Genomic DNA, 12502 nt, shown 5'->3' with positions numbered 1-12502 from the left:
AAGCACTGGCTGTGAGTCCTGATGACACTTGAAATAAAGTGTTCATGGACGACTGTGTTTGATTCTAAACTGTTTGTAGACCTTAAAGCAGGAACATACTTCTGTAGTTTCTCTTTTCCATAACATACTCCACCTCCGTTTCTTTCCCTCCTTTATCTTGTCGTCTTCCTTTGGATTTCATAGAGTTTAAATTTATTAGTATGTCAGAATGGAAAGAAGCTGCTGCCAAATTGTTGCAGCATCCACTGAGATAATGAAACAGATATTAATTTGCAGTAATTAAGTAAAAGCTTGTTTTCTCTGGCTCGGCGACGTGATTGAGTTGTTTTGTGTTAATGGAAAATGTCATTCGTACCTACTCATCACTTTAATTATCTACTTAAATACCATTATTTTCAATGCCATCAACCAACTTTACATTTTACACATGATATACGTTGCCATGGTAACATCTCGCGCACGCAAACGCAGCACGACTACGCGCGCAACACCACATACACACACACACACACACACACACACACACACACACACACACACAGTAGGTAACAATGGAAGACAGGGGGAAGGGAAAAGAAGGCAACACCCACCTTTAGCCATCTTGTTGAGGACCATGTCAATCAGGACGTAGGTCCCAGACCTTCCTGCACCATCACTGCAGGGTGGGCAAGAGACAAAGAGACAGAGTGGAGGGTGGGAGGAGAGAGAGAGAGAGAGAGAGAGAGAGAGATCTGATTAAGTACTCAGATTATTACTTGTCATCAGTTAATGTGTTTGATTACAATTTTGACACAGCACAGCTTTGCTAATTTGTCCATTTTTTTCTTTTCATGATAATATTTTTTCACATTGTTATACGTATAGAAATATATATAAAAATGAATTACGATGTCATAAATAGAATAAAGACGACAATAACCAAACCTAATTACAAGGTAAGAAAACCTCTGCATACACCAGCCATTATATGTAAAACTGAGTTTTTATTGCATTAAATCTGTTTGTAGAAGATTGTAAAACCTGGAGAAGCAACATTAATAGCCACAGGCCCGATTTGTGTAGCAAGTCCCGGTTCTCCCAATGGCCACACAATGATGGATAAACTTGTTTTTTCTGGAGTGAAGACGAAGGTAGCCTGACTCCAGAGTTAAACATGACTGCAGCAGTCAGAGAGATTTAACATTTATATTTATAACAACAAGAGCACAGCTCCAATATTTCTTTCTCTTTTTAGACATGGATGTAAACAAGTTCTTCTATTCTAAAAAGACAAAATCAAAAAGCGACGCCACACAAACTGATAACACCACACACAACATGAATTACAGTCTGTGATGTATGTGGAGAGAATATTTTGAAACCTAGATTTAATTCAAGGGTTGAAAATTGATGTCTTCACCCCTACTAGTCTATTTCACTGGTGAGTGTGTAATCCTACAAACTCAAGTGTGTGTGTGTGTGTGTGTGTGTGTGTGTGTGTTTGTGTGTGAATATTTCATTTTCACTGGGGCCCTAGTTATTTTCTGCAAGCCCACGTGTGCAAACACACACACACACACACAAACACTGCTCAATTACTGCCACTGGGTGTGTTGAATTATACAGCTGTGTGTGTTTGTGTGTATGTGCGTGTGTGTGTGTGTGTGTGTGTGCGTTCTACAGAGATACTACTATCACTCTGATCTAAGTGTGTGTGTTCGGTACAGGTTATTACGGTGTTATGATATCTGTCGTATCCCTGCACCTCATCAGGATCATTACAAGCCGATCAAAGATATGTCACGTGTGTGTGTGTGTGTGTGTGTGTGTGTGTGCGTTCTACAGAGATACTACTATCACTCTGATCTAAGTGTGTGTGTTCGGTACAGGTTATTACGGTGTGATGAGATCTGTCGTATCGCTGCACCTCATCAGGATCATTACAAGCCGATCAAAGATATGTCACGTGTGTGTGTGTGTGTGTGTGTGTGAGACAGCAGAAGCCTGAGGGCTGTGAGTAAACATGTCAAGATGTCTGCTGCCTCCTCTCACTCTGTTGTCTGTCTCTGAGAAACAGAGAAAGAGGGGCAGAGAGAAAAGAGGAAGATAAGACAGAAAGAGACATTGGGAGATGGAAACAAGAAGTCATGCTCTGCTCTACTCCTTTGGTTATGTTTTTCTTTATGTCACTAATTCAGTCATTGTTTCCCCTTTTACTTTGTAAGACTCTCGTTTCTGATACTTGTGATCGTTGGACCCTCCCTGATTAGTTTCACCTGTCTCCCCTCACTATTGTGTGCTGTCTCTAAGTGCCACTTCATCTTTGTACTTTCTGTCAATTTCTCTAGTGTTTAGTGATCCTGGTTTTGTCTTTGGCTACGTTCACACTGAAATGTTTTAAAATTAAAACGATCTCCGTTCAGATGAGCGTTTTAGCTCCATAAAAGTCCCTTCTCCTCCTGAAAGTTTCAGTGTGAAATTCGAAGAAGGAGGCTGCATCAATTATGACAGCAGCAATGATTTGTGGTTAAGACTCAAGCTTGTGGTTCTGATCTGAACCAAAAAGAAAAGCTTTCATTTTAAAATGGTGTTTTAAAACAAAAACAATCTCCGTCCAGACAAGCGTTTGAACTCTGAATCAGATATAATCTCTGTCCATGCTAACACACCTGAAAACACATATCACATGAGCATTCACGAACAGTGGCCATTTGCATGCCAGTTGTTCACAGATTGTCTATTGTCTACTCTGCAGTTGGTTAGCTGCAGAAAATACTACAAACAAGGAACAGAAAAGGGAATGAAATGCAGAATTTAACTGCACAGCAGCAGCTAGCAAAGACAACAAGGTCAGCAACCATGGTAACCATGGTAGTTGGGTATGATAAGACCCAATCAGGAGGCGAGGCGGGTGTCTATATCATCGTTTCCAAAGGTCTCCCTTTCTCCCGTCCAGACAATGGCATTAGCAGTGTTTCCAAAAGTCTCCATTTTTGGCGGCTTGAAAACTCCAGAGCAGTGTGGATTTAGTCTTTGTCTTCTCCCTGTCCGATATGTTTGCCTTCACCTCTGACTGCTCACCTTTCTCACAAATCTGTTTATTTGCAAGTAGAACACCGTTTTTTTTTTGTTGAATCCAACATTGGTTCCATCAGTCGATACACAAGAAAAAGCAGAGATGGACAAAAAATCTGACAGAAACAGAAATGGCAGAAAGAGACAGAAACCCAGAGAGAGAGAGAGAGACAGACGCTCTCTGAACGCTGTGTGATTATTGAGTTTCTGCATCTGCACTCTTCTCTTTGCTCACTTCTCATCCTGATTGCTTCACTCTGCTCTCTCTGTACATTAGGCTGATAAACGGCTGTGCACAGTTGGCTCTGACAGACTCGTTTGAAAGCTCTACAGGACGAATGTGAGTTTCTTGATCCTCTCATTACTATATGCTTAGACAGGATCGGCTGGTTGGGCTTAGGAATGAGCTTGGATTGGTTCAAATCGGGGTTTACAAGTAAGAATATAGATCTCTGCTCAAGACCTGGTGTCTGACGTGAATTACTGAGGTTAGAAATGCCACAAGCTGTGACAAAAACAGCTTCATCTGACCACAACAGAATCTGTTGTTGGGTAATCTGTTTATTATCCAAGATATAGGCAACAGATAAATGAATGTAAAGGTCCTACACATCTCTCCTCGAGTTACATCTCCCTACTTTTCTGTTAGACTGATGACCTCATCAAAACTCCCATCATAGCCCCGCCCACCTTCAACCTAACAAAAAGTCTACAGCCTCATTTGTGCTTCCTTTATATATAAAAATAAATACTTCCATTTCAAACGATATAACTGTCACTGCCCACATACTTCCATCCGTCATTTACGTTGGCAAGGACGTTAACTAAGACATCCACTAGAGCGCAGCTCAGAGTCAAATATCTCTGACAACAACAAACATGGTGACGGTGGAGGAGGTCACAACAATGCACCTCTTAAGGAAGAGGCAAGAGATTAAAGGTAAAGTACTCATTTAACTTTTGAATTGTTAGCAGTGCTAGTAACTCTCTCTGTTTGAAAAACGTTGTGACCATTAACAGCAGCTGGATTTTCAAAACAGAGAACAACTAAACTTGCAGCTACATTTAGATCAACAGTGATAGGATACCGTAGATGACCGCTGTTCATTTCCTGTTTGAAACCAATGGTTGTCTTTATTTCTTTCAACCATGACCGTGCCCCAACCTTCATGCTGTGTTTCGATGACAAAAGTCATCCAAGGAAGTAGTTATCTGAACTCTTTTCCTAAACCTATCCCAGAATTTTTCTGCCTAAACCTAACCAAACTGTACTGGTCCACAAGATTAATCACATGTTTATCATTGTAACCATGCCTCCAAAGGTCCGGTACACCTACACATATGTCTCTGGAAATGACCAGAGAACTCTTGATATTTGCTTCAGAGACAATTTATTATCAAGTGAGGAGTTTGTATAAATCTGTCTGTTACTTCAGCACCATGGACAGCGTCATGGTTTCATCAGTACACAGCACAGTCAGGCTGTGGGCTGCAGAGGGAGGACGGAGGTTAACAACAGTTTGTGCTGACATATCTATGAATAAACTGGAAAAAATCAGTCAAATTAGCTGGTATCTTTAACAAATATGCTCATAATCCTACTAATGGTATAATTTGAAATAAACAAAATGACAGTGTCAAATATGACAATTACCTGCTAACTCCTTAATGTAGCACAGGGTACAGCAAACTAGTCTTTCTCTCGTTGTAGACAGTTGGGCTGCAACGGTAGGAAGTTTCAACATAAAACCTATGTCATGGCATCATGCTGTAACTGTCACTTCAACCGAAGCTGTTTTAAGTCGCTAATAACAGGAGGCGCTCCACTCTGTCGTATCAGAGTATAGGGACAAAGGACCTGTATGTCCGAGCAGGCTGGAAGACTTACTGCAACACCTTCATATACATTAACAGGATGTGTGATGGTTGTATTCACATGACCTCTAAACCAGAAAACTAACATTTCTAAAAAATGAAATTTACTTATATTTATAAAAGTAACTAGGGGACGTCGGTATTTTCCAGCTGCTGTGGCTGGTGCTTCATAAAGACAGGTTTCATACTCTGCTGCAGACTGGCAATTTAGCTGAGAAATGAAGGCCCATCGTCCTGGAAGAACCATTACACCATATTAAATAATAGATCACTTAGTGGAGGAGTGAGCAGACAGACAGAACGGCAATCTGTTACGGAAGTTTTTTTCTTCTTCTCTCTAATCCAATCATCGCAGGATGTTTCTGTAAAAACTGTGGCAGATTTTTCTGTTAAATACCGATTTAATTATGTCTCACTGGTCTGAGTTATTTCCTCAGGTAGTGGGGGTAGATGCAGATGTGATCACACACACACAAACCCACACACACACACACACACACATAAATGCAAATACAACAGCTGCATCACTGCCTACCTCTATTTACCCCTCTCTCCCTCTCACCCACTGGCTCCGACTGTCACATTGCAAACTTTGAAGTGCCTCCAATTAAAAGTTACCATCCTCCGCGGACAGTTTGTCACATTAAATCACAACTCTTCAGCTAATTTCTCATTTAAAATGTTTGTCATCCTCCACATGCTGACCAGTGATGAGAGCTGGTGAGACATGAAACAGCAGCGTGGACTGGAGGAGGACAGATACCATGACAGCTTCAAATCATCGGAGCAAAAATTTTACCAGTAGAAGTGTCTGTATATTTGTTTATATGCTTTTTTGCTCATTAACATCATTAAAAAATCACAAGCACTATGGAACAGATCTCAGTCAAAACAAAAAATTAATAAATAATAAAAAAAACAAAAACAAAAATAAACATTGTTAGCTGTTGTTCTACTTGCCTGCAGTGGACTATGATAGGACACGAGCGTCCCCGGTAGCACTTGTTAACTTTCCTGTAAAAAAACAGAACAGACAGAAGAAATCAGTGTTAACATGACATCACACATGCAACAACACACAGTCAGAACACAATGTACCTGAGCTTTAATAACAATGGTACAACATGCACAGTACTGTTGAATCCACAGAATCCTCATCAAGTCAAGTATAGTTGCACAACTTTAACATGGTCACAAAATGATTTTCTGAGCTTGTGATCTCCACGTTTTCACGTTAACGTGATACTGAACATCACGTATCATGGCCTTAAGTGTACCATTTGTCCCATACCACTTACCACATGTCTAAGTAATTATAAGTTTACCTTAACTTCAATGAGTTCAACATGATATGTGTCAGTAAAAACAGGCGTAATAACTTTTCCATTGTGCAATGTGCACTTGGCAGAATGAGTGTGATTCAAGATTTAAAAGATCCAAGTCACTGTCTCCGACAACAAAATTGATGACGCAAGATGTGATTGAACCACAAGTAATAGTTGAACTTCTCTTGTCAAACAAAATTTAAGTTGCAACAACTTCTGATGAATAAACAGAATCAAACTGAACAAGAAACTAAGCCAATAATTAAAGAGAAAGAAAAGATATCTAAAAATTTCAATATTTCAATTTCATAATTGATTTACTTTCTAGTGGCTGTTTGGCCAAACTTAAAACTTTTGTGTCCTGGAACTGATGCTCTGAGAAGACTGAAACAAATCTGATGATTCCACAGTTGAGTGGTGCTACGAACAAGTCTATGAACAAAGACAACAACCGAACACGGTGGATGAGCTCTGGACATTTTTTTCAGCACTAGACTAGATTTGGATCAAACAGATCTGTTACTTTCCACACAATGTACAACATGTTAAAGGTACACTCCGTTTATAATGATTAACCATCGACATGCTGCTGTTCTCTTCAAACAAAAATGTTGGAAGGTTTAGAATAATCTGATCTGGAAGAACAACACCCACTTCCTGTTTGGAGCTGAAATATAGTCCAACAGATTTCTCAGTAGCTCACAATTATTTATTAAAATGTCACTTCCACCCACATAACACATTTAAGATCTACACACATCCTTCATTGGTGGAAACATTGTTCTTCCATCAGTACCCTGAAATAAAGAAAAGATACTTATTTTCTTTCTTCCTCGGTCCACGGAAACTTTTATTTGGAGAATGGAAATCGTCACGTGTGCATAATATTCTACAACATAGGAATATATATTTTGCGCTGCTTCCATACATGCATAAAAAAAGTCCAACTGTGTGTTGAAAACCACATCCCACAAAAAATAGTGGTGGAAACTTCACACCTTATTCATCAAAATGCAGAGCAGCCAGTGGATCTATACAAACACGCAGCTTCTATCTCAGCAAGAAGCAGTGAGCCGTGAGTCTGATCCCAGCTGGAGATTCTATTTCATGGTGACGACTCTAAATAACAATATTCAGCAGGAACATATTATGTAAAGACATGGTGAGTGTGTGTGTGTGTGTGTGTGTGTGTGTGAGATCCACAATGCATTATTCAGTTAATGAAAGAAACCTCAGACCTGCAGAGTTGAAGCTTCTTTGTTTTTAAAGTTTCCTGGGTCAATTATTTTCAGAGTGAATTTCATGACCTTTGGGTTCTTAAAACCTCCTGAAATCCTCATCGTAAACAGCTTTCCCACATTTCAAAACTTCTTTGGAAATTGAATATTTTACCTTTGCCAAGGTGCTCATGATTTTGGCCATCTTTCTTGTTTGTTAGTTCACAAGACACCTCAAAAACGTTGCGTATTTCAGTGGGATTTAGTGGAAAGTCAGGCCAGACACAGAGTAGAAAATGAAATTTTTTTTTACTGTGTAGCAGGACGTCTTTTTGTTATAGATTTCTTAAAGAGGCTTTGAACATTTTAGCATTTTGTGCATTTGTGCATGTGCATTTTGATTCAACTCAAGAACAGGTCCAGATGCTGATTAAACAGATTCAACTTTTTCTATTATCATAATTACAAATAACAAAGAGAAGGATCTTGCTTTTCATGATTCCTCAAGTTCTGATATATAACACACATGAAACAGAATAATATAATCGTCAACCATTGGCCAAAAAGAGAGCAGAGAACTGCTGTTGATGTTTTTAAGGATTTTCTTGGAGGAAATGTTTTAGTGTTAAATTAATTTCTGGAACAGCATCACACAGTTTAAATGGGGTTTCCTATCTGAAGAGTCTTGTAAACACACAGAACCTGAAGGCAGTAAAAGCCCCTCATGTTTTCCTCCTCCACCCCGACCAAAACTGAAAAGTCAGAGCTCACTGCAGACAATCAAAAGTGATGTTACCATGGAAACAACTGGCAGAGGATCACCAACAGGAGGGGTTGGTGGGTTGGGTGGGGGTGGGGGTGGTTCCTCCTCCACCCCGACCAAAACTGAAAAGTCAGAGCTCACTGCAGACAATCAAAAGTGATGTTACCATGGAAACAACTGGCAGAGGATCACCAACAGGAGGGGTTGGTGGGTTGGGTGGGGGTGGGGGTGGGGGGTGTTGTATAGAGGGGTGTGGGATTCAAAGAAAACGCCCCGTAAGAGAGAGAGAGAGAGAGAGAGAGAGAGAGAGAGATGGATCAGGAGTCAGAGAGAGACAAAAGAGAGGAAGGGAGAGATGAAGACAGAGAGGTGGAGAGAATGAGAGGAGGGAGGTACAGAGAGAGGAGAAGATAAACTGATGGAGAGAGACTCAGAATACGTCCACGACGAAGAAAGATCATTTTTAAATCACTATATATGTGTGTTTTCAGGTTCAGTCCCCATCCACCCTGAAATCTACAGTCAGTAGGTAAATGTCCTCGTCTTCATCACCCTTCAGCATCTCAGCCAACAAATCTGCAACATGGGATCAATTTCTCTTTAAATGAGACCAAAACAAACCCAACACATGCAACCCATGCATGCACATATGAGAACCCTGGACAGCTGGAAAATGTATCTGCGAATCATTCATGAAACATGACGCTGCCTCCATTTCCAGTCTGTATGCAAGTCTACATCATCACCAACACTGTTCTGTTTCTGTCATCAGGCGGCTGAAAAAGCACAAAACAGTGATCTGATTGTGGGAAAAGTGAAGTGCAACACACACCAGTTGTGTCGCAGAGAGCCATTTGACACCTGTATTTCACAACAAACCCATCATAGGGACAGAAGGAGCGAAGGTATAGTTGTCTACTATTTGACAATGAACTGTGAAGAGAATGTGTGAGAGTCCTGTCCAAGACAATTAACAAATCGGAAAGTGGAGTCATTGTGGATCGGCGTGCATCAAGACGCCATAGAAAACAATGGGTGCAGGTGTTTTGTCAAAAGGCACCGGTGTGTGTTGCACTTTATTCCTGAACTGGACACTGAACAAATCACCATTTTATGATCGTGAAGTCGTGTAAAATAGGGAAAACTGTATTGTGTGACTGGTTATATTGACATTTAAAATACAAAAAAAATACAAAAAAATAAAAAAATAAAAAAATAAAAAATTGTTTGAAATGTAGAAATAAAAAAATAAAAATAAAATGAAATTTTAAAAAAATCAATAAAATTATATATATACTTTATATAAATAAAATTAAACAAAAAATCACTAAACAAAAACCCCTGTGGAAGTTCACACTCCAGTTAACTTTCAGTGACAGTAAGGACAGTTGTGTATGTATGTTGTGAATGTGAGTGTTGCTTTCTTAACTTGACTGCCACACATTCTCCACCATGTCTGACCTCTGTTTACCTTGTGCACCACATAAGACCACCGCATCAGATTTATCCATTCTGGTGACAGACTAGATCGTCAGCAGCCAAAAACAACCGCTTAGCCAAATCAAAGAGGAGAAGATCTCTTTTCTTAGTGTGGACGTATTCTCAGACCACAAGTCAGAAATCATCAAGTGAGACAAAGAAGCAGAGAGGAGGGTATGAGGAAGAGGAAGCGACAGATAGAGGGTGGGAGAGAAAAAGACAAAAGCGACCAAGAGAGGAAGGGAGGCATGGTGGGAGAGATAGGGGAGGAGGTGGGAGGAGATCGGAGGCAGTCAAGCAAACCATGAGCAAGCAAAAAGGCAAGAGGTCACCTCAGGTCATCGGGCACAGCGAGGAGAGAGAAAGAGGAGAGAGATGAAGGAGGGCAAAAGAAGGGGAGGAGAAGAGGGGAATAAAAGAGGAGTAAAAGGGTAGGGAGGGGGGGTCCGTGAGGCCCCTTGGTTGCAGAGTCACAGTCTCCAATGATCACTTTTGTGACTATGCAACTGGGCTTATATTACTAGCTGCAACATCACAAAAATGACACTGGCAACCGCTAGTTAGCTGGTAAAAACGGGGGGGGGGGGGAGTACAGAGAGGATTTGTAAGCGATGCTTCGGCTCAGTCAGTTGTGAGTGAAGTTAAAAAAAAAACAAAAAAAAAAAAACATGCCGGCACGAGCACAAAGGAAGGAGAGATGTTTCAGCTGCCATCCTGAAACCATCGAAGTGGAAAAGAAGGAAGCACCAGAAAAAAATGGCAGGGTTGAAAGTCCCACATCCGCGGTAATAAAAGTGAAAAATATCTCCCTGTGCGTTTTCTTCATTGTGCTCTGACCCTGACACCCTGTGAGTAAAGGCAATATTTCCTAACTGATGGTGGGTGGTGACGCCCACCAGACCCTTTTATAATAGCTGTGACCACAAACCCTCACTCTTGATATCTCACCTAATTGATGTGCGCCAGCGACGTGGCGACACCGGGCCTATATATAAAACCAGGTTGGGGTCTATCGCTTGAGAAAATCCACAGTGAATCAGAGAAAAAGGGGCCAGGGCAGCTCCCACCTAATAGGCAATACAGTATATCAGTTTAAAAGAGGTCGGAGAGGAGAAGGAGGGGAGCGGCTATAAAGGCGCCAGAGATAAAGGATCGCTCCGGCAGAGTTCCCTCAATGCATCCTCAATTACACTCTTATCGACTGGAAAATGCCCAGGATGTTTGAGGATATACAGATATTTTTTCTGCCTGTGTCTAAGGGTCACGAGTTTAAACTCCTGGAGAAGTGAGAGGTTTGAAGTTATTATCCTGTGAGCGAGTCACAAAAGCTGCCCAAAGCCTTTGTGGTTTAAGGGAGGAACAAACAAAAGTCCAAAACCTTCTATATAATGTCCTTCACTATCTTTTTGTTTCCAATAAAAACAGAAATGTCCTTAAGAAGAGTGTCAATCACTATTTAACTATCAATAACTATTGTCAGTCTTTCAACTCCAACACCTTAAAAAGGCATAAAAAGCTGATGACAACAATGGCTGCGTTGTATTTAAGGACGTGTTTTGTAAGGTTGCAATTTACATTTTTCCGGTAGCTTCTATTCCAGTTTTCGATGTCCCACTTTTCTTCCAGACATGTAGCTTGTGTAAGATGGCAAAGTTGATTTGTAGAATATGCAAAGCCGACGTACCTTAGTGGTATCGAACAATGCAAAGTATCCAGCTTCTAAAAACTCCCTGGCACAGATAGCAAAGTACATTTTCAGCTACAATTACACAAAACTTGGGCCTCTTCTTATGTCATTCTACAGGACTTCTTTTACAAAGGTAAGCTGGCTTTGTTCACCCAAAAAAAAGACAAAGCTACATACAACCAGCCCTTTGAGAAATCGACCATAGAGACTTTTCTTGAAGACATCACACAAAGTGGTGTTCTTCAGTTCTGCTATGGATCAAAGTGTTTTTCTCTAAAGACTTCCAAAAGTTTCTTTAAGACCTTCTTAAACCTCAGCGCTTTTGCTATCTACATTAAAAGCAGGCTTATGTACTTTTTGTTCTTCAAATAAAACCAGAGTTCCAAGAAACTCTTTAAATAAAATGCTTAAAAATGTCTTTATTACTATGTTGAAAACAAGACTGTCGAGGTGCATGAGCATTTTCCCAGTCATGCACATTTGCCCATAATGTAAAGGTCAAGGATAAATAACTAAAGGTGGCATCTCCGCCTTTGAATATAATTGGCAATATATGTAGTGGGAAGCCAGTGAGGGATCACTTCCTTGTTGCAACACATCCCGTGGTTGTAAGCCAGCAGCTCAAGCCAGCAGTGGATTTACGAAAGCAGTCAAAAGGACCACTCTGATTTAAAGTATGTCCGAAGTTTCTGAAGAAGCTCCCTACCTGCGGAAGTCGAGTAGCGTCCGGCTGGTCTCCGGGACGTTCTGGTTGAGCCAGGTCAGAAAGTGGAACTGAGTGACGGTCCGCGTCTCGTTGGTCTGCATGTTCTTCAGGTAGAAGCTACGAACCAGGAAGTCGTCGCACCAGATGTGTTCGGACACCAAGTTGACCTACAGATAGCACGTATGCAACGTGTACAATACTAGGTTTAGTGATGAAATCGCCTTACACCAAACTCTGGACATGAACGATTCATTGCCAGCAATCAAGTAAAAGGAGAGAAAGGTAAAATCAACTTATCACAATCTACTGGTCTAAGCAAAGACAAGACTGACTGAGGTAAGTTTTGGGACAAAGCTTTAATACTAGATGCCTTGTTAAGGGGTGGAAATCTTTTGG

The 12502-nt window shown here is 40.7% G+C and overlaps 1 protein-coding gene across 1 annotated transcript in view; it reads right to left on the bottom strand.

Annotated features, from left to right (window-relative positions):
* The window catches only part of LOC111233814 (receptor-type tyrosine-protein phosphatase N2-like), a 236598-nt gene that overhangs the window by 13317 nt on the left and 210779 nt on the right, over positions 1-12502 (bottom strand). The window contains exons 19-21 of the mRNA XM_022761719.1: positions 12107-12273; positions 5890-5943; positions 591-655 (exon numbers count right to left, since the gene is read on the bottom strand). Of these exons, the coding sequence (XP_022617440.1) occupies positions 591-655; positions 5890-5943; positions 12107-12273 (286 nt within the window). The remainder of the gene's footprint in view (positions 1-590; positions 656-5889; positions 5944-12106; positions 12274-12502) is intronic.

This window comes from Seriola dumerili, unplaced genomic scaffold, assembly GCF_002260705.1.
Source record: "Seriola dumerili isolate Sdu_G_001 unplaced genomic scaffold, Sdu_1.0 BDQW01000432.1, whole genome shotgun sequence".
NCBI classification, from domain to species: domain Eukaryota; kingdom Metazoa; phylum Chordata; class Actinopteri; order Carangiformes; family Carangidae; genus Seriola; species Seriola dumerili.
Note: the sequence above shows the minus strand (reverse complement) of the source record. Positions and strands in the feature narration are given on the sequence as shown.